The sequence below is a fragment of the Ylistrum balloti genome, unplaced genomic scaffold (assembly GCF_031769215.1).
Source record: "Ylistrum balloti isolate Yb309-2 unplaced genomic scaffold, AGI_CSIRO_Ybal_v1 Utg371844, whole genome shotgun sequence".
Classification (NCBI taxonomy): domain Eukaryota; kingdom Metazoa; phylum Mollusca; class Bivalvia; order Pectinida; family Pectinidae; genus Ylistrum; species Ylistrum balloti.
The window spans coordinates 156,548-179,744 of NW_026782914.1; the positions used below are offsets into that span (position 1 = coordinate 156,548).

General features: G+C 35.6%; 1 protein-coding gene across 1 annotated transcript in view; it reads right to left on the bottom strand.

The window, feature by feature from the left end:
* Nucleotides 1-22,848, bottom strand: part of LOC132563747 (tyrosine-protein phosphatase 10D-like) — a 35,942-nt gene extending 13,094 nt beyond the window's left edge. The window contains exons 1-12 of the mRNA XM_060228496.1: nt 22,812-22,848; nt 22,163-22,267; nt 19,904-20,076; nt 18,558-18,756; nt 17,539-17,694; nt 16,321-16,455; nt 9,634-9,779; nt 8,959-9,057; nt 5,817-5,898; nt 2,480-2,653; nt 2,047-2,178; nt 332-458 (exon numbers count right to left, since the gene is read on the bottom strand). Coding sequence (XP_060084479.1) covers nt 332-458; nt 2,047-2,178; nt 2,480-2,653; nt 5,817-5,898; nt 8,959-9,057; nt 9,634-9,779; nt 16,321-16,455; nt 17,539-17,694; nt 18,558-18,756; nt 19,904-20,076; nt 22,163-22,267; nt 22,812-22,848 — 1,565 coding nt within the window. The remainder of the gene's footprint in view (nt 1-331; nt 459-2,046; nt 2,179-2,479; nt 2,654-5,816; nt 5,899-8,958; nt 9,058-9,633; nt 9,780-16,320; nt 16,456-17,538; nt 17,695-18,557; nt 18,757-19,903; nt 20,077-22,162; nt 22,268-22,811) is intronic.
* Nucleotides 22,849-23,197: the final 349 nt, after the last annotated feature.

Here is a 23,197-nt window from a genome sequence, read left to right on the forward strand (position 1 = left end):
ATTTAAGATATCATTCCCCATCCCCAATGACGTTTCAGACCACATTTTGCTCAAATCCACCAAGACATTAAGCAGGAGAAGTGTTTTAAAGGAAAAGTTTGTGGATGGTAGATGATGCACGGTGACAGACTATGTATGATAGCAATAGGCCATCTTCAGATCAGATGCACTAAAAAACTAAATGGGAAAATAACATGTGGAGGTGCTGAAAAGCAGTGTGTAAACAAGCCTAAAACAACATTCAAAATAAAGAACAAAATGAGAAGATATCAAATAAAATTCAATCATGATACAAGACATATCGCAAGTTCAAAGTAAGTTTAACACATACAAATACACAGAACCAGCTTCAAGAGGTCCGTTACAATAGGTCTCTGTTGATGATGCACAATCTGTCGCTGTTCCAATCTCCACCACAAATGTGTTGGTTGACCTCTTACGTCGGCCTGATGTACCAGCTGCAACAAAGATTGAGCGTAAGTTTGTCTTAAGCATTGTAAAGCAAAATCACCATGCAAGGTAACAAAAGACTTCAGGAGCCTACACCACTCACTTATCTTATATCTGATCTCAAAGCTTCATTTTCTACCAGGTCAACACTCCAGGTCAAAATGGTCTAAAACAAATATGTCCTTGTTGCAGTATTTTAACTGATTCAATATTACTAAGGGGATTTTCAATGTAAATCCAAGAAGGCTATAAGTAACAATTCTGATCTCTGTGACATTCAACAATATCAATGTTAATTCATTGAAGCAAAACATTGCTAACTTCACCATTTGGATCCCAACCCAAGGTCCATATAGGAGTCAAATACCTTTTCTGATTAATAAGAAATAATTTCCCATCTTCAATGATGTTTCAGACCAAATTTCATTGAAAGCCATTCAAGCATAAGAAAGAGTAACATTTTGAAGCAAATTCTTGTCTAACTTCTCCTTCTGGGGCCTGCCCTCAAGTCCCTAGGGGTCAAATTGACTTACTGAAGTTCAGAAATCTTTCTCCATTCTCAATAATGTTTCACATCAAATTTTGATGAAATTAATTTGAGCATTAAGAAGGAGTAGCATTTTAAAGCAAAATATCGACTAACTTTCCCATTTAGGGCCCTGCCTGCCCCAAGGTTCCTTGGAGTCAAATCAATTTTCTGAATTTCAAAAATCATTTCCCATTCTCATTGATGTTTCAGATCAAGTTAAGTCGAAAACCATTCAAATCTTAAAAAGGAGTAGAGTTTTGGAGCAAAATATTGTCTAATTTTCCCTTTTGAAGCACTGCCCTTAAGTCCCTGCGGGTCAAATCAAATTTCTGAGTTTAATAAATAAATGCCTACCCTAACTGATGAATCAGGTTAAAGTTTGTTGAAAGCAATCCAGGCAGAATGAAGGAGTAGCATTTAAAAGCTAATTTCAGCACCTCCCCTTTTGGGCCCTGTCCCTTGACCCCTAAGGATCAAATCAAAATTCTGAATTTATGAAATGATCACCCTCACCCAATGATGCACCAAGCAAAACTTGGTTGACATCCATCAAGGTATGAAAGAGGAGTAGGGTTTTAAAGAAAAAGTTTATGCACAACGAACGGCGTTTTGGGTCAGATTACCTAAAAATCGCCCCCCCCCCCCCCCCCCCCCCCCCAAAAAAAAAAACAAAACAACACCCCAAAAAATCAAACTTCATTTTACCCCAATCAGTTTCAATGTCAAGAATCAGTCTGAAATACAATTATTACCAAAATAATATTTTAAAAAATCACCAAACTTTTCACCTAGCTTGCCTTATAAGGTATGTGTTTTGTTGTAAAAGTGCGTCCCATCACAGCTTTGATGCCATTGATAATATATAGTTATTGAATTGTTACTGTGGTGTCATATAGTATGCTATCATCCTGACGAGGGAATTCCTGTCTCCACTCTCGGATAAGACAAGGAAATCTCACATTAGTATTATATAAAGCATGGATATACCTTGGGTAAGAAATAGGTTATTTTATCACTTTGTGAAATATGTGAGGAAAATTGCCCTGATCAACATACAGGTGTATTACCTTGATTGATATATGAGGTAAACTCTGTTTTTGACATTGCTCTATATTCATCTGTATAGCCTTTTGAACGAGCAACTTTCCAACCATCTACGTTGACTAAGTAATTACTTGATACTGCTTCTGATTGGTCACCTATTCAAGAAAGAAAAAAGGAATCAGGACAGTTATCAGGGTGACAATAAACACTTTTAAAGAATAACAACATGACGATTTATCAACGTGCACAAATCAAAGTACCGCATATTTTTTCAGGTTAATGAACATTTCACGGTAGTTTTTATTTTGTTTTGTAACTGTGAAAAGTGATTTATGGTCTTTCTATATACATACATCAATATTTTGAGACAAAATCAAATAAACTAAAATAAAAAGTAATTGTTCTTCAGCTCTAGAATTTACAATCCAAATTCATGTCTTTCTTTGTAAAACGTACCAAGATTTTTACACGAGTCCTTACACAACACCAAAGCCATGTCTTCTATACCACCGTAAATTGAGTTGGTGAAGAAAGCATCTGTAAGGGTAAGTGAGAAAGACGTCTGTGTAGGTTGGATGTTGTTGTTGCTACTGGTTGGAATCACTGTTTCTCCGACATCCAGAGGTGGGGCTGTGACAATGAAGAATTATTCAGTCATACAGGTGAGTAATTAATTCTCCAAACATGAGGAATGTACTAATAAATTGATACTGGGATGTGTAAACAAGGGGCGCATGCTTTGGCCTCAACCGTCATCTGACAGTACCAGTCCAGTACCACAAGATAATGCAAAGCGTGACATTATCCTCTGCGTCTAGCTATTTAAAAGAAAGACACACACTGATATATATATATATATATATATATGTTATTATTCTCTCATTTCCACCTGTGTCAGATAGGCCTGTCCAGGGCAATAAACATGGTCATGATAGACGTTTATTACACAGGCGCCTGTGTAATAAAGCTTCGCACGCGGAGTAATTCATAGTTTTTTCCCGCCCGCTCATCGACTATGTCCATGTCAACCACTTCATCCACAAACACGCATAGTCGATTGGAGTCATTGTTTGCAGGCTCGTATTAACAAAACTGTTCTATAAATATCAACATCACCAACCCTGGGACTCAGCCTTTCCGCCGTCGTCCACGTGTGATTGAAAGTGACAGTGACTAACTTTCCTCCTGTCGGTGTGGCGTGAAATGTGTGACGTAAGTGACGTCATCTCACAAGCAAACCAAGAATTCCATTCATAAATGTGTAAGATTTGTAAGATTACTATTGACAGTGAAGTAGTATTAATAACTTGACCAACATGTTCAAAGATGTAAAAAGTGTTTATGATATACTATACATTGAGCAATAGTAAATATTAAAAAGAAAAGTGTTGTTTTATTGCGTGCTTTAAGGCACTATATTTGAACGCGTACGCATGTCTCTGGGTGATATATTTGACAGGGTATTTGACCCAGCCCGCTTGAAGAAAAAACAGTTAAACACTGACGTTGGATGTTTACATTCAAAGTCCATATTATGTTTTCGACCACAAACATAGTTTGCAAAATTCGGGGATGGAGAATCTATTTCAGCATTTTCTTTATGTATATGGCCCAAGGAAAAAAAATAGAAATCTGAAAAATGGCAGCGTCCAGTGATGGCTACCGCGAGGTGAGTGCAAATATTTGATAATATGAGATTAGAAATGAGAGAAAAAAACTCTTTTCTATATGGGTATGTAGGATAGGGATATTCCACCCTCGGGATCACAAAATATGGTAAAAACCCTCGGCAAGCCTCGGGTTTTACCACATTTTGTGACCCCTCAGGTGGAATATCCCTATCCTACATACCCATATAGAAAAGAGTCTTATATTACAACACGTTTAATTTCTATTTTTTATTTTCAATTGTTTAATACAAAGTATTGAAATTGAGAACTTACACTAGAGTACTACTAGTTTGATGTATGTGTAAAGTTTTGAGTACCCGGTAATTACTTTGAATGGTTTAAGGGAACTGGTCTGAAAAATCTGAACTTTGTGATTTTACCTATCTGTTTCCATGGTAACAGAAAACACATTTAAATGGAGCATTTCCCCATAGCAAAATAACGAAATATACTACCAGTCTGATAAGTGTAAAAAGTTTTTTTGAGCAAATTATCTTGAATGTTTTCAAAGCACTGGTACAGAAAAACTGAAATTTGTGAAAAGTTTTATATGGAAACAGAAAATTTTTTAACTAGGGCACTAACCTAATATATGCAGAAAATCGTTTAAAGATTTTAACATATTTGATACCTGTGACCTTTCAAGTAGATGAAGGTCATTCCTATTCACTAGAGGTTGAATCAACTTTCTGAATTTAAGAAATGATTCTCCATTCTCAATGATGTTTTAGTCTAAATTTGGTTGAAATCCATTTAAGCATTAAGACAGAGTAGTATCCTGAAGCAAAATCTTGTCTAATTTCTCTTGGGGCCCTGCCTACTAGTCCCTAAAGGTGGAATCCACTTTATAAAGATCAGTAATGATTCTCTAATCTCAATGACATTTCAGATCAAATTTTGTTGAAATCCAGTATTAAAAAGGAGTAACACTTTGAAGCAAAATATTGTCTTATTTTCCCTTTCGGGGTCTCATAGCGATAAAGCTGCCTTTGCGGCATGATCTGCTTTTTCATTGCCTGGTATGCCAATGTGCCAATGAACCCAGCAAAAAGCAATATGAAAGTTTGATGTAAGTAGTGATATAGTACTTATGTATTACGAACGAAAATATTATTGATATTTCTATTGCTAAGACTTTCTACTACAGAAAGAAAGTCTGAATAGATAACAGCTCTCATTACTTGTTTGAATATGTTCAAGGGCGAGATAGAGAGCTCGCGCTTCCACCGAGAATATTGAGGCACTGTTGGGTAGCCGGTGCTTCATCTTGTGTAACCATGACTGCGACAACCTTATTATCTTTTGAACCATCAGTATGTAAATGTAGAAAACTTTTATATTTTAACTCCAATATCTAGAAGGATGAACAGAAGGTGCAACAAACAGTGTCTGATTTAATCATTTCATGAAGTGAAAAGTCAACTTCAAGTGAATTCAAGAGCTAGGGTGAAATTTCTATCATTCCGAATGAATATTTGTGTTTTGTAAAAGAGCGGAAATCTGAATACTGAAAGGTGGAATGATCTTTGGTTTGATTTGAAACAAATTATAATATCTTAGAGCAAATACATGTGAATAGGGAGGATTTAAAGGATTTGACTTTAGCTGAATTGTGTATTGCAAACCCAATTTATTTCGGCAATAGGCCAATTAGTTTTCTGATGAATGGCACAGCTAGGTGTCCAGCTTTGAACACAAATTATACCTTAATGAAAATTGGACAATTCGTCAACAGTTAACAGATTAATTTTAGCAAACTTCCAGAAGTTGATATATATAACAATTGTGAAAATGAATAATTAAATATCATTTTTCTTTTCGATTATTCGTTGACATCCTTAGTTTTAATGTTAGTGAATTTAGCTGGAAAAGAAACACTAAACAGCTGCAGCAGTCAATGAAAACCAATAAACCAATCAGAGTTAACAAAAATAAGTAACATGACAAATATGCTAATAGAAATGTTTGAAGGTTTTGATATAGATGTCCCCAAATCAGAATCCATTGCTTTATGGTAAGACTGGAGGATGGAGACAATATTTTAATGCTTATAACAAAGCAGACTGAAATCCAGGACCCTAAAACAATACTGATTCTTGCATAAAGCTAATTCAAGTACTTACATCCAGCAGGAGCTGAATAGACCACAAAATGTTTGTTTCCATTATAACTAACTCCATTTTGGTCAGTACCTACTGCATACACCTGTAAAATAAGTTACATCTAATTGAAAGATATATCTGGTCAATTTATAACACATGTATTTGTGATACATCTGTACCACATATATGACTGAGGTACTTGTACACATATATGACTGAGGTACTTGTAAAGACTTTGATATGAGGGTTACAGAAACACTTTGCTAATCTATGTAACAATTGTTAGTTTTATAAACTTGTACAATCTGTGATAGCTAAAAGTAATTGATGTACAAGGTGTGGTATAATTATCAGAGATAAACCCATACAAAATGTGGCAAATTTATCAGATATACACCCATACAAAATGTGGTATAATCATCAGATATACACCCATACAAAATGTGGCATAATTATCAGATATACACCCATACAAAATGTGGCATAATTATCAGATATACACCCATACAAAATGTGGCATAATCATCAGATATACACCCATACAAAATGTGGCATTTTTATCAGAGATAAACCCATACAAAATGTGGCAAATTTATCAGATATACACCCATACAAAATGTGGCATTTTTATCAGAGATAAACCCATACAAAATGTGGCATAATTATCAGATATACACCCATACAAAATGTGGCATAATTATCAGATATACACCCATACAAAATGTGGCATAATCATCAGATATACACCCATACAAAATGTGGCATAATTATCAGATATACACCCATACAAAATGTGGCATAATTATCAGATATACACCCATACAAAATGTGGCATAATTATCAGATATACACCCATACAAAATGTGGCATAATCATCAGATATAAACCCATACAAAATGTGGCATAATTATCAGATATACACCCATACAAAATGTGGCATAATTATCAGATATACACCCATACAAAATGTGGCATAATTATCAGATATACACCCATACAAAATGTGGCATAATCATCAGATATACACCCATACAAAATGTTGTATAATCATCAGATATACACCCATACAAAATGTGGCATAATCATCAGATACACCAATACAAAATGTGGCATAATCATCAGATATACACCCATACAAAATGTGGCATAATTATCAGATATACACCCATACAAAATGTGGTATAATCATCAGATATACACCCATACAAAATGTGGCATAATCATCAGATACACCCATACAAAATGTGGCATAATTATCAGATATACACCCATACAAAATGTGGCATAATTATCAGATATACACCCATACAAAATGTGGTATAATCATCAGATATACACCCATACAAAATGTGGTATAATCATCAGATATACACCCATACAAAATGTGGCATAATCATCAGATACACCCATACAAAATGTGGCATAATCATCAGATATACACCCATACAAAATGTGGCATAATTATCAGATATACACCCATACAAAATGTGGTATAATCATCAGATATACACCCATACAAAATGTGGCATAATCATCAGATACACCCATACAAAATGTGGCATAATTATCAGATATACACCCATACAAAATGTGGCATAATTATCAGATATACACCCATACAAAATGTGGTATAATCATCAGATATACACCCATACAAAATGTGGCATAATTATCAGATATACACCTGTACATAGTGTAGTGTAGGTATTCGTGATAGAGATATAGAGGTATCATCATTAGTGATTCACAAATACAATGTATGGTTTAAGTATTAGTAATTTAATCGAAAAAGGTGTGGTTTAAGTATTAGATATATAATGGAACAAGGTGTAGTTTAAGTATTAGAGATATAATAGAACAAGATGTAGTTTAAGTATTAGAGATATAATGGAACAATGTGTGGTTTAAATATTAGAGATATAATGGAACAAGGTGTGGTTTAAGTATTAAAGATATAATGGAACAAGGTGTAGTTTAAGTATTAGAGATATAATGGAACAAGGTGTGGTTTAAGTATTAGAGATATAATGGAACAAGGTGTGGTTTAAGTATTAGAGATATAATGGAACAAGGTGTGGTTTAAGTATTAGAGATTTAATGGAACAAGGTGTGGTTTAAGTATTAGAGATTTAATGGAACAAGGTGTGGTTTAAGTATTAGAGATTAAATGGAACAAGGTGTGGTTTAAGTATTAGAGATTAAATGGAACAAGGTGTGCTTTAAGTATTAGAGATTAAATGGAACAAGGTGTGGTTTAAGTATTAGAGATTAAATGGAACAAGGTGTGGTTTAAGTATTAGAGATTAAATGGAACAAGGTGTAGTTTAAGTATTAGAGATATAATGGAACAAGGTGTAGTTTAAGTATTAGAGATATAATGGAACAAGGTGTAGTTTAAGTATTAGAGATTTATAGCAGTTTAAGTATTTAAGAAACATGTGTACTATATAGTAAGTATTTAGTGTTCCACTTCCTGTTCCCATACAAATACACTTAGGGTTCTACCTTGACTTATTTGCAATAATGAATATGGCAAAGTGTGCAAAATATCAAAATCTTTCAAGAAAGGAATTTACTAGGGTACTAACAGTTTTTTATCTAAAAGTTGTAAAGGTGACCTTGACCTTTACACACTTAAACTTCAATTCGTCTGTCATACAATGTCTTATGGTCCTTTGCAAGGGAACCAATGGGATCTTGGTGTCAACTATTGTTTGATCTTTATTTGGTCTTTAAATATGGGATCTTTTCCCTTCTTTTTGTTTCCTCTACTTAATTTTTGCTCTTAATCATAGGAAATTTTGAAATTCCTCTTTAAGATAACAATTTTAAACGCCAATATTCAACATAGTCGTTTGTTAGCCATTTTGTCTTTCTGATAAGTACAAGATCATAACTGCATAACTGTGGACTAAGGGGCACCCACTTCCTAAATTTGAGAAAGATCCATCCAGTACTTCTCGAGAACTAATTTGGAAGTTATACAAAAGACACAAAAGTGAACAGCACCTTTTAATACAAATTCAAAGTGAGATACATCAGATACAGGAAAATCTCTTCCCTGACATTGTTGATAGGGAATAATTATCATATACTGTGGTGCCTGCACTTCTAGATTCTTTGAAACAGTATTCAAATACAACAATAAATGTAAACTACTCACCTCAATATAGTAAATATTCTGTGGTAAAACTTTTAGGTTCCTTGTTATAGTAGCTGGATTGCCATTGACAAGTATTTCTTCTGGGGCTGTGCCCAAGTTCTGAAATTTATTAAAACAGGTGAGCTGTTTTGATAAAAACAAAGAATTTAAAATATAGAGAAATATTCAGTAATTTCAAACTAAAAATAACAATGAGTAATTAATCAAAGGTTAACTTAAAAATTATATGGACCTCAGTAGGAGTTCAATACACAAGTTACAATCTTGTGGTCATATATACAGTTGTGGTAATGCACACAGCACCAAAAACGTGCACATATCCTGCATACATTATCTGTCTATCATCCATATACAAGCATGAAACACTATCTTGTGCATATCTGTGCAAAAGGATCACACATTTTGTTGGTTGACTAATATTACCGACTGAAAATTAAACAGAAAACTTGTGTAGTTATGACTGAACAGTGATCATAGCCATATTAAATATTGATCAGTGGTGATAAAGGTCATTTTTAATTTGACAGTTTTTAGAATACCACTGGACCTTGCATTAATTAGTATTTTTAGTGTATATTTTCATACCTGTATTCTGGAGCTTACATTCTGGTCATGCAATATATAGATACAGAAGCTTACTTTCCTAAAGTATTATCAAATTATTTAGAAGCTTACCCCAACAGTAGAGTTGTGTGAGAACATGTATTTGATTATGTCACTGTTTCTGTCCAATATTGCTGGAAGTTCCCAGGACACCCTCACTGTTGTAAAGTTTGGACCATCTGGGCGAACTACTTGAAAGTTGCTTACTTGTCCAGGAGCTATTGAATAATAGGAAACAATTTTTCTTAAAGCTAGGTAGGTAAAACACAAATAATACTAAGCATTGATTTGTTACTAGGTGACAGTCCTATCCATTTCCAGGGCAGAATTAAGAAAGGTCGTACTTATTTGTGTGACAAAAGGCATCTGACAAATGGGGCTATTTTAATGTATCCATTTCCAGGGCAGAATTAAGAAATGTCGTACTTATTTGTGTGACAAAAGGCATCTGACAAATGGGGCTATTTTAATGTATCCATTTCCACGGCAGAATTAAGAAAGGTCGTACTTATTTGTGGGACAAAAGGTATCTGACATATGGGGCTATTTTAATGTCAAGAAAAGGTATATGAAACTCTAGTAGCCAGAAGAAAAAGAAAATAGGGTTGAAGGTTAAAATATCCTAGCCCTAATCAGCTGTCCTGGATGTGGGCACTATTCCACCAGTGGCAAGATCTTGTTTGAAGAGTTTGCCTTAATGTACAGGGATCAAAGTAGGTTTACAGAAAATTGGACCAGGTTGCTTCTTCTAACTAATTCTAGCTAAGGAAACTTAAACATGTCTGCCTCTTAATAATGTACATAATAATATACAACATTTATATAGAGCACTATCTATTTTGACAAAATACTCTAATGCGCTTCACAATTACATAATAATCTTACTACAAAATTTATAGAACATGTATAACACAGTAATTAACATATGTAACACAGTAACCAAATCAAGTAAGTAGTGGTGAAAGTATGTATATACAGGACGTCTGCGTGAGAGTCTAAAATGCAGACGTAAACAGGTGGGTTTTAATATCCCTCTTGAATTTGGCCAGGGATTTTGACTTTCTAGTAGCAGATGATAAGCTGTTCCACAAAGTGGCCACTACCTTTCCAAAGCACCGGTTACCATAAGTCACAGTCCGAGAGTTTGGAACGCACAACAAGGATTCTGTCTCTGATCGTAGTGATCGTGACGGCCGATAAACGGTGACAAGTTCTTGCAAATATTCAGGAGCTGTTCCATTTATTGCCTTGTATGTATACATCAAAATCTTGTACTGTGACCGGAATCGCACGGACAGCCAATGCAATAAGTAAAGAACTGCTGTAATGTGGTCCCTCTTTCGAGTACAGGTAACTAGGCGTGCTGCAGTGTTCTGTACCCTCTGCAGGCAGCTCATTAGTGTATCAGATACACCAACGAGTAACGCGTTACCATAGTCTAACCTAGAAGTAACAAGAGAATGTACCAGTGTCTTGCATGCATCTGTGGTGTTGAACTGACGGATACCACCAATGTTTCTGATTTGGTGATAACAGGAACTGGCAATTGAGTTTATCTGTTTCTCCATGTTCAGAGAGCTATCAAAGTGTACACCAAGGTTTCTCACAGCTTGGACGGCCTCCATAGTTTGGGCACCGACCTTTAACTGGAGACCTTTAGTGTGTTGATACTTGTGGGAAAAGACGATAAGTTATGTCATTTCCTGATTGAGCTTGAGCATATTTGAGTTCATCCAAGCACTGATGTCATTTAGACAGGCTTCAAGACTTGCTACTATTGTCCCAGTTGTCTTGAGGTCTGATAACCATATAGATTTGTGTGTCGTCGGCATAACAATGGTACTGAAGGTTATGACGACAACAAATCTTCCCGATTGGTTTCGAATAATGACAGTATTTTCTAGGTCCCAGAACGGACCCCTGAGGAACTCCGAAGTCTAAGGTTTTGCTGTCTGAAACAGTTGATCCAATGGCAACGCACTGTCGTCGTTCATTCAAGTAAGACTGCATGGGTCCAGCGTAATGCATCACCAGTCACCCCATAAGAGTACTCCAGACGCTTGAACAGTGTGCCATGGTCAATGACATCAAATGCAGCAGACAGATCAAGCATGATAAGAACTGCTCTACACTTGTTATCCAGAAAGGCAGCAATATCACTGTAGACACGAAGCAGGGCCGTCTCAGTGGAATGTCCTGTGCGATAGGCTGATTGCAAGTTGTCATGAAGACTGTTAGCATTGAGATGAGCTTCAAGTCGCTGGGACACAATCTTCTCCAAGATCTTAGATAAGAAAGGGAGATTTGACACCGGACGGTAGTTCTTTAATTCTTCCTTGTTCAGTCCAGGCTTCTTCAGCAGTGGTCTTACATTAGCCTTCTTGAAACACAATGGAACCCTAGACTCTGCTAATGATTTATTCATGATTAAGGTGATCAAGGAGAGCAGTGCATCAAGACATTGCTTCAGTAAAACTGTGGGAAGCGGGTCCAGCTCACAGGATTTCGATTGAGAGTTTGTAATGATCTTGCGCAATTCTTCTTCAGTTGTTGGAGTGAACTGCGTCAAAGGTTCACCAGAGAATTGGATATCGGCATCCATGGCAGAGATGCCAGTGTCGGAAGTTGAGTTCACAACATCAATCTTTTGCCTGATTGTTTTGATTTTATCCTGGAAAAAATCACTGAACTTGTTGGACAAGATTTTTTCAGAAGAACAGCTTGGTAGGGCGATTTCACCAGTATGTCCCATAAGGTCTCTGGTGAGTCTAAAAAGCTGTCTTGTATCCGATCCACATTCTGTGACTTTTCCTGAATAATAATCCTTCTTACGTTGAATGAGTAGTGAACTGACTGCCCGACAATGTTCTCTGTATATCTGGCAATGGATGGTTAGTTTGGTCTTTTGCCAACGTTTCTCCGCCTTCCTCCGCAATTGTTTTGCATCACGAAGTTGTTCATTGTACCAAGGCGCGTTAGGTCTGACAGTGAAGAGGTGCATGCTTCTCGATCAGAGCCTCGATACCAGAGTTATATGCTTCAACAAGACAGTCAACTCCACCCTCAGTAGTCTGAAGGACGGAAGATGACTGAATGTCTTTGATGAAATCAGGTAAAGAAATTTCGCGGAATTTCCGGAAGCTGACCTCTTTTCTGGCACGTTTTGGTTTACCACAATTTAGTGTGGCCTAGACAGCAAGATGATCACCAGATAGGTTTCCCTTAGTGTCACTCAGACATGGATCTGCAACTAGAATTGCTCCGTGGATTAGAGAAGTACTTCCCCTTGTGATAATCACATCTAGTGTATGACCATGTGAATGGGTAACTTCTGTCACATGTTGTATCATCCCCCGGGAGTCAAGGATTCCGGCGAATTGTCGGGAATCAACATTAGTGTTATCATCAAGTGGAAATTCAGGTCGTCAGCGATAATCAGCTCCTGTGGCGCTACAACCTGTTGATCGAGATATGAAGACCATTCATCAAAGAAGACTTTGTTACGGAGACTGTTCCATTTAGAAGGGGGAGGCCTGTATATGACGCAGTCTGAATTGTGTATCACAAGTGGTGACGGAACACGTCATGTGCTCAAAGTGTGTATAGGAATCCTCGTTGTTGGAATCGAGATTTCTCACACTTAATCCTTTCTTAAACAAGACAGCCACTCTTCCACCATGTCTGCCTTGTCTAGCATTGTGGAGAATGTCATAGCCTGTTGGTATAAGCTCAGCAAGAATTTGGTCATCAATGGTTGAGCCCAGCCAAGTCTCGGTTATTGCTAGAATATTGATATCCCGAGATGTAATGAAGTCACTGATAGACAATGACTTGTTCTTCACCCAGCGACAATTTAGCGATACTAAATTAAGCAAGACGGCAGGCTTTTGCTGACTCTCAGTCGTTGGTTTGATGACAACCAAGTTATCGTGCAATATAGATGTTATTGGTTTCCACCTGTTAACATCGAAGCGCGGCTGCACAATGGTTCTGATGACTGATACCTCTGCTGTTGCTGCAGCATGTCCAGACAAGGGTGGTTGCGATGTTGACATACCATTTGTGGTGATTATCTGGACGAGATTGTTGTAATTTACACCACTGTTGCTGTTTGCTTTGCCAGGGGTACACGTAATACCGATCACACTACGTATCGGTCTGACAGCGCCCCTGCCTGCACGTGTGCCTCGTCTCATACGAACGTAATTGTTGGTCCCGTTCGACGTTTGTCTAACATTCAAACATTTTCTAACACTAGATAAACTCACTGGTCTCAGTGCCAGGAGAACAGATCTACAGTACTGTAACATATTTAATCAATTACACAAACTTAAATGAGAACAGATTATTATACTAAATGTTATTACCCTAGTGTATTAGTGGACAAAATGTCGTTTCCGATGTAATATAGTTGAATGACAAACTCGTCAGTTAAAGAATAAATAGAGTTCTTCAATTATTACTTTTGAATATGATATTATGTAATCAAAGAATGTTACTAAAATGTCAAAATGGTCTAAATAATTGTGTCATACCGTATTAATTAGAAATTTACGTATGACTCGTCGAGTGCTATATAATGTCATGTAATACAATAACAGATGTCCGTATCAACTTATACGTTAACAGAACATGTTATTAGAACTAAGCAGAGAAAATAAATTCAGTCAAGATGTAATATTTATCTAGATGTTTTGTTAAGTGGGCGAGATGTCAAAAAGTGGCCGAAAAATCACAAAAAGCTCTATGATCTATATACGTTAGAAATTTGAGTCTCTTCGTCCCACATCAACGGTAATGATCTCGTGTGTTGGAAATTAAATATCTAAAATGTGAAATGATTATATTATTCACCAAGTAAGTGGGAGCGTAAAAGTAAACTAGAACTACTTAAACAATAATCTGGCCAATATCAGCCAGGATAAATTCACCAATTCGTGAAAATTATAAAAAATTGTCACGAGCTAACGGGAGCAAGCCTTATCAGGCGCTAACCGGAAGTTGTTATGTCTTCTTGGTTAGTCTACCATTTAACTGTATAATGTCAACATATAACTCTCTATGCCAAAAATCAGCAACCAGAAACAGTTATCAAAATAAATGGAGAAATGCACACCTAAATGCAAAACCTAACTAAATATATATAATTGGATATTTAGCATTATTTGACTTCCATCTATTTCACCCATTGTCAATGGAGAAAAAATACAAAAACCGCAGATTTTTTTATTAATGTTACTATAAATTTGAAAAAAAAAGTTAAATCAGCACTTTCATGTTAGGTGAAAAAATATGGGAGAACAACCTTAAAGCACTTGTTGATTTTGGATGAAAACAAGACAGCCACTTATCAGCCATTTTGTTTTTCTGGCCAGTCTCAAAATTAAAAGGGCACATCTAGGGGCCAATTGTAAGAAGAACCTACAATGATTTGAGAAGATTCATCTGAACATCTGAAGAAATATATGATGATCACAAAATTTTATTGTCAAAATCAAAGATGGACACTTGTCAGCCATTTTGCATTTTTGATCAACCCAAAGATCAAAAAGGCACAACCAAGGGCCAAAGGTAGCCTTCATATGTAATTTAAGAAAGTTTCATCCAGAATTTCTATAGAAATATCCATATCAAGCTTTCTTAGTCAACATCCAAGAAAGTCACCTTTTAGCCATTTTGTTTTAAGATCAGTTCCAAAATCAAAAGAAACCGTCATATGAAATTTATGAAAGATCCATCAATTTCTTCTCCAGAAGCAGCAATAGCAAACTTTCATTGTCAAAATCCAAGATGGCTGCCTGTCAACCATTTTGTTTTCCTGATAATCTCAAAATCAAAATGGCATAAAAATGACATCAAGGGGAACCTGAAGTATTTGAGAAAAGAATAGAACAAGCTATAAAGACATAGTAATTCCTCAAAATCTGAAGTTTTTTCCCAAAAAATATTTTTAAATACTCAACACATATAACCTCTTTGGTGGGCTCAGATGAAGATACTACAATATGACTAAGTTCCAGGTTTGCATGAAATAGCACCATGTCTGGTACTGATGAGAAACTGGGCTAATTGTTGAACATGACAGTCCAGTTTCATTCAAAATTTGAACTGACAGATATACAATGTACATAATTGTTATGTTACATTTATATTCTGAGATTGAAGTATCATTTGACTTCCATCTGTTTCACCCTTTCGCCAGTTGAAAGAAAAGGGTTAATTTTATGTTTTTATGTATTTAGAGAAAATTAAAACACATGAGGTGAAAAAACATGTACGTCATCAATCTGATGGCTGAAATCCACAACAGATGGTCCATGGACCTTAACAGTCATCTAACTATTATTACCTATATACAGTATGATATAACAGCTGTCCTAGTAGTAGAAACAGTTATGAAATGATAGAAACAGTTCAGAATGATTTAGTAGTAAAGGCAAAAAACATTCCCTTTATGTGTTTCCAACTCTAACTTTCAGAGTTGCTTTATCATAAATCAGCAAAATATTTTATAAATGATGGATGTGTTGAAATGTCCACTACATACCTAGCTATATACACCAAAGTTGGTTTACATCAGACTTAAATTTTTTGAGCTACACAACTCAATGCAAAACTTTTATGTAGCACCATACATAGACTAGACTTTTCACAGCAAGCAACTAAAAAACTCCACTAAGATAACAAGTTTTGGAAGGATGGAGTCAGTCACTTACTGAATTTAGATTCTGGCTCACATAATTGAAAATCAAACCATACCTGCAGCATTTGTTTTGGCGCTTGGTAATGACTGTTGGAATACAGCTGTCCCTAATACAGTAGAGGCTGTCAGATTGAACTGGTAAGTTCTGTACTCCTGTAAGCTTGTCACATTGTACGTCCTGGTGGAGAATCCTTGACAACAAACAACAAATGTGAGGATGCATAAGTGTATGTCTATTTATTGTTTTATGAATACCTAAGACATGTCTGAATTATCTATTTATCTATGCGTGCATAACTATTTAGAAAATCACATGTTCTTTTAAGGGCTGTCACAGGTACACAAATTTTGCCCTGGGTACTAAATCATTGCAACCTGACCCATACCTGGATACCTGCAAGTTTTAGTAACATGTTCACCACAAATTCAAGAAAGGATGGTATTGGTGATGAATGCCAATTGTTCAAGTATTATCGGTTAACCAACATGATTAAGACATACATGGTAGTCTGGATATTATCGACTATGTCAGGAAAATAACTGCTACAATCTGTTTTCAGACTTTGTAGAGTTAAAATTATCATACGATTTAATCTAGGAAGCCATGTTGAATATCCGTTCAATGTGTCTTGGATGTGCATGTATACCTTGTGTATATTGAGGAATTCCTAGTGTTAGGTCTAGGCTGTTGCACGTTTCTTGGCCATGAGAAAGTGTCAACTGTCAGTGCAACAAAGCAGCTGTTCATACAGCAGATATATATGTTTACATGCATATCAAACATTGTTTTTTATCAACAGACCGCCTACAACGGCATAGAGGTACTTCAAAACATTTTACAATAGTACTAGGTGATACTGACTCAGGTAAACGGGTACACATTTCCATTCCGATTGGGGTTGAAACCAACCTGAAACAGGTACTTGTCAAGCCCAAGTTATCTTCTAGCGCAATGATGACTTAGAGACAACAATATAATATATAAAATTTTTCAACAGACTAAACTGACTGATGAGTCAACCATATAAAATTACTACCCAGACATTTATATTGTACAATAGTAAATGTTACAGGTTTTCCTTCTGCCTGACACCTATTACCTGGCCTTATCTCAGTGTTCTGGCAATGTGTCTGATCGAGTTGATGGTTCTGGCATTACATACAGTGTAGGCAGAGTGAGGTATTTACATAATGTTTCTACCTCGGTCAATAATTTTCTATATAACACATACAATATTGACTTCATCAAAGGTCCATAATTGATAATTAATCACCTTGTATGGTTACAGTTTGACTTTGCTCTGGTGTTTCTGGTATTATATACAAGGTATAACTGGTCGGTCCAGGCTCTGGATCACTGATGGCCCAAGACACGCGTATTGCTGTACTACTCAAAACCTCAGCTGTCAGAGCAGTGGGATTCTGTGGAACTAGAGAAGAACACAAGTTACATATGTGATAAATAGAAATCTGTGGAATGCTGTCTTGTATTCTGTAACTCTTTGTCTTACTAAACTGTCCAAAAACAATAATGAATAGTGATCTAAAGACAATTAACTTATTGTGGTTGATGCGAGCCATGACAAATTAGTGACACTGTAGATTCATTTCTGCTCCTGCAAAGTGGCGAGACAAATTACTCTTTTCTGACAATCAAACATTCCATAAATTTCCTGTCAGTGTTTATATTCTCATTCATCTAAAATATAATGTCAACAAATCAAAGGGAAATAACTCCTATTACAGTATCAAACCACTGACATAAGAAGATAAATCTTGTATACTATATACACATTTCAAAAATATTGACCTTGCTATTCAGCTTGCATAAGAAAATACATTACATGGCCAAGATCAAATTCTACTGACAAATTGTCCCAGATATATTTTAAACCAATTTGTTTTCACAGATATTAATTTTTGTTTTCACTCCAGTAAATTTGGTTGCATAGCTATATATTTTCTCAAAAAATTTGATAATGATAACTCTGCAAAGCTATTAAATCTATCAAAAATAATGAATTCACTTCATTATTTAATTTATGCTTAGTTAATATGGCCACAGTCAACGACAATATCCATAAGCTAAACAGTCCTTCAGCGGTTAACAGTTCACTGTTTTATTGACTGGAAGGAAATAAAATGGATTTTTTTACAAATTGGTGAGGCAGACTTTTATTGAAATCATACGTTTAGGACATATCTAAGAATATTTTTAAATTGTGGATTTATATAGATTATAACATCTTGAAATGTAACAACAATTGCTCAATGAATTCTTACAGTTACATACCTTCCTGTTCTGTCATGCCATATATTATATTAGGGTGACCATCCCCTGCTGCATTAACACCCAACACATGAATAGTGTAGTTGATATATGGATTGAGGTTCTCCACAGTGTAAGTGTAGCCTTCTATGTCTGCAGGCAGAATGACCACTGATTGTTTGGCTGTCAGTTGGCATGAACTTGTATGTCCAAAACTTGTAAACTGGAATACAGAACAGTATATTCATGTTATTGCTTGTTTACTTGTTTACTTGTGAAACTTTGGTCGGCAGCTGTCCAAACTTCAAGAGCTATTATATAAAATTACAGACATCCAAACCTTGAATATGAGCAAACAAGGTCCATAAGAAATTTCAGCAAAATCATCAATTTCACAAAATTCACTGAAATTGACCAAGTATTTAACAAGGAGTTTTTATGGACAACAAACAGATTGACTGTTAAATGGTAAAACCAGAGTCTGTGAAACTGAAGTAAAAATGTTTGGGGGATTTGTAAATTACATAATGAAGAGGAATACAAAAATTGAAGCTATTTCACAGCTGACCCAGGACCTATTGTTTGTTAAAAGAGGAAACTTTTAATTCTTTAAAAAAGGGCCAAGGTCAAGCATTTGGATAAATTTGTTAATCCTTCATCCAATTATGTTACAGAACCAACATATCAGCAGCCTTAGCCTTTTGGTTATTGAGAAGTTGTGGCAGATTTGAACACATATGACACCTGTGACCTTGAAAGTTGGTTAACATCATTTATTTTAATTAGACTTGGTGGCCTTTCCTCCCAGCATGCTACAGGCCCAATATCATCATACTGCAGCTTTTGATTATTGAGAAGAAATTGTTTAAAGATTTTAAACGTGTTTGACCCCTGTCATTGAAAGTGGGCAAAAGTAATTCCTTTGAACAAATTTAATAGTCCTACCTCTCAAGATACTAAAGACCTAATATCAGCATGCTGAGGACTTAAGTTAGTAAGAAGAAGCCATTAAAAGATTTTATCATATTTGACCCTTGTGACCTTGAAAGTTGGTCGAGGTCATTAATTTGAAGTAAATTGGTAGTCTGTCACCCCAGCATGCCACAGGCCTAATATCAGCACCCTCAGCCTTTTGGTTATAGAGAAGAAGTTGTTTGAATGGAAAGTTTACACACAGCAGAATGCATACAGTGCACAACGACTTACAAAATTGCCAATTAACCATACTGGCTACAATAAAATACTTACTGCTTCACATATGTAATCATCGTAATACAAATAATTATTATATTCCTACTACAGCACACACAATTTTCTGTACCAGATCAGACTGGGTATATATTACAGATACAATAAGAAATCTACGTTACCCCTGTACAGGTTTCACATTTGAAGATGACTTCCTGGACACACGTGCTCCCCTCAAACACTGTCAGTCTGTATCCGTTTAGATTGCCATTGGTAATGGAAGGTTTCGTCCAGTTAAGGGTGAACTGTCGACTCTGTTCCAGTGATACAATTAAGGTATTTGGTTCTTGTGACACTGTAAAACAGAAAATATACAGAGTAGTTAAAAATTGCAATATATGTTAATGAGAATCACTATTAGAGGGTTGAAACTTCTGTTAATGTGACTAATTTTATCCTTTGTTTAGGGGATCTACATGCCACAGATGTCCCTTTTAAGTCCCTTAAAAATTGCCTTTTAACACAGTGTGTTAACTTAAGGATTAACTTTCTTCAGACCAGGTGAGCTAAAAAAGAACATTTTTTTCAAGGTTTTGATATAAAGATTATATTCTAAGTGAACTTTATATTGTGAAGGAACACAACATACAAATACTGTGTGTGACGATTTTGGGAATATTTCCTTTTTTTCTCACTAATGCTGAATTGGAAACAGTAAATGAATGAGGATTTGTCAACATCCTGAACTCAATGGATGGTAATACATACTTGTTTGAGATATAAGACTGTGTGGGAACTATTATTTTCTCAGTATGGGAAACATTCAAATTTGCATAGAGACTAGATCAGCGATTGTGCTGTTGAATGTAACATATAGGTGAATCCCCATTCTGCCGACAGAAACACAATTAGAAATTGCTACAGAAGAAAGTGTGATATTAATTGACTGTTTTGTGATTACAGACCAGTTTCCCGACTGCAGTATGATCTTACTGTGGCTCCAGTTCTGCACTCACTGATGTACATTATTTGGAAAGTCAGTATCTAGAGTCAGTTTTAATATTGCATTTATATACAACAAGAAAACACAAGAACAGTTAAATGTTTATTACACTAAAGAAAATAGACAAGCTACGGTTTGGCGTAACAGGGGCTACTCACTCTATTCATAATCACTATTAACTACTAGAAAAATTATAACTTAAAATAAGACTGAGCTGTTTCAGAGCTAGATTAAGAGTCCCTACAGAGAAGTTACTAGACCCTGGATGATACCAGAGAAGCTACTAGACTCTGCAAGTGGCCCTAGAAAACAGCATTATAAATAGAATATTCACCACCAGCTAGACCCTCAACGATATGAGAGAAGCTGGAAATGTTAGCTAGACCCTCAACGATATGAGAGAAGCTGAAACAAATTGGGAATATTCTATTATTATGAATTGGGCGTAAAATTCCCCAAGAATTTAGTGCCAAAAAATGAACGCATGTTTAATAGAGTGATAGCACGCAGGTAAAAACAAATATTAATAAGAAACGGATAAATGCAGAAAATACAACCCCCCCCTTAAGTTACTAAGAGTGAGTAGCCCATTATACATAAAAATATGGTTATCTTGTAACTGTTGCACATGAAACTAAAACAAAAAATACATGAGTATAAAATAAAACCAATGGTGTAGCCGGGGACGGTGGGTGGGAATGCACAAATTTCACAAACAAATGCCTCCACCAAAAACTCAGAAACTATATGCTGCGGGGCCTTCAGATCCCTAACAGGGCATCCTCCCCGAGAACGCTGATTGGTCAATTAATTAGCATCAACCAGAACTCATTAGCATACATAAATAAACAAAATTATAATGCCTGCAGGGCAAGGAAAATCACTAACACTGATACATAATGAAAATTTTAATTGAAAATTGCTATGTCAGCTAGCAAGGAGAACTTATTGTATATAAACTATAATTTAATAATAATATTGAATTAGCATTTGTTGTAGTATGTAACTGCTTTTACAATGCTTTTCTTCCCTAAAATTTGTGTGCTGTTTCTAGGTTTTATTACAATTACATTGTTATAACAAGATAAAAACACAGAGTATTGCTTAAGTAATACATGTCCCTTACCAGCCCCCACAAGCTGTTACAATATAATGATTTATAAAGGTGATGTTGTTTGATGTTAATTTGGAAAAAAGAGTATAAAATCAAAATGTTACTGATTATAATCGAACATTACAACAAATAAATATGACAATATTTATATATTTTTCACTGTAATATCTCATCTGTAATACTTTTTTACAACCAACATTATATCATTGTACATGAGATGGACTAACATTATCTTGTGTGTATAATGAGACTTGACATAACAAAGGTTACATAATCTGTACAGCAGTGACTAAAAGATTGAATGAATAATATGATTCTACTCACTAGCAGCTCTGGTCCAACATCCCACCTGTGTGCTAAATGAACTCTGGTTGGAATGGGGTGACACAGCATCATTCACTGTAGCCACACGGAATGCATAGTTAGTTGCTGTAAAGGACAAAACATCATAAAAATGAAGTGAAATGTTGGCTCTTTGAACTTATTGCAGTATAAAGATGGTGCCATTATATTGTGTAAAATCTGGCCTCACAAGGTTGCAAAAGTGTGAGGATTAAATATAGGCACATTTCTGTTTCAATCTGATCAAAGGGTAGTAATAAATAATTCCATCCAAAAAGTGGTCTAATTACTGGGTAAGTTCAATATGTATACCTACCACAACAAACTAGACCAAGTCAGGAAGTGCAATTTATTACCAGGCCTCACTTGCTCAAAGCTTGGTTTTAACAAGTGGTTAGTGAAAATTTTCAAATATAGATTAAAACAATATTTGAGGCATTCTTCACCATTTCACATCTGCTGTAGATTTGTTCAGACAGGTTATACGAAATGTTTTCTCAATGAAAGCAATAAAAATTTTCACACACTACAGGTTAACTCGCAGCTTTGAACACTACATCCTGATTGTTAAATCATCAAAGCATTCTTTAAAGTATACTGAAAGAAAAGTATTGATCTGGACATATCTTACCTGGCTGTAGGCCCTCCACTGTATACTGAAATATCATTGATCTAGACATCATCTTACCTGGCTGTAGGCCCTCCAATGTACAATAAAATATCATTGATCTGTACATTATCTTACCTGGCTGTAGGCCCTCCACTGTACAATAAAATATCATTGATCTGGACATTATCTTACCTGGCTGTAGGCCCTCAACTGTACAATAAAATATCATTGATCTGGACATTATCTTACCTGGCTGTAGGCCTGTCAGTGTATACTGAAAAAAGGTATTGATCTGGACATTATCTTGCCTGGCTGTAGGCCTGTCAATGTATACTGAAAAAAAGTATTGATCTGGACATTATCTTACCTGGCTGTAGGCCTGTCAGTGTATATTGAAAAAAGGTATT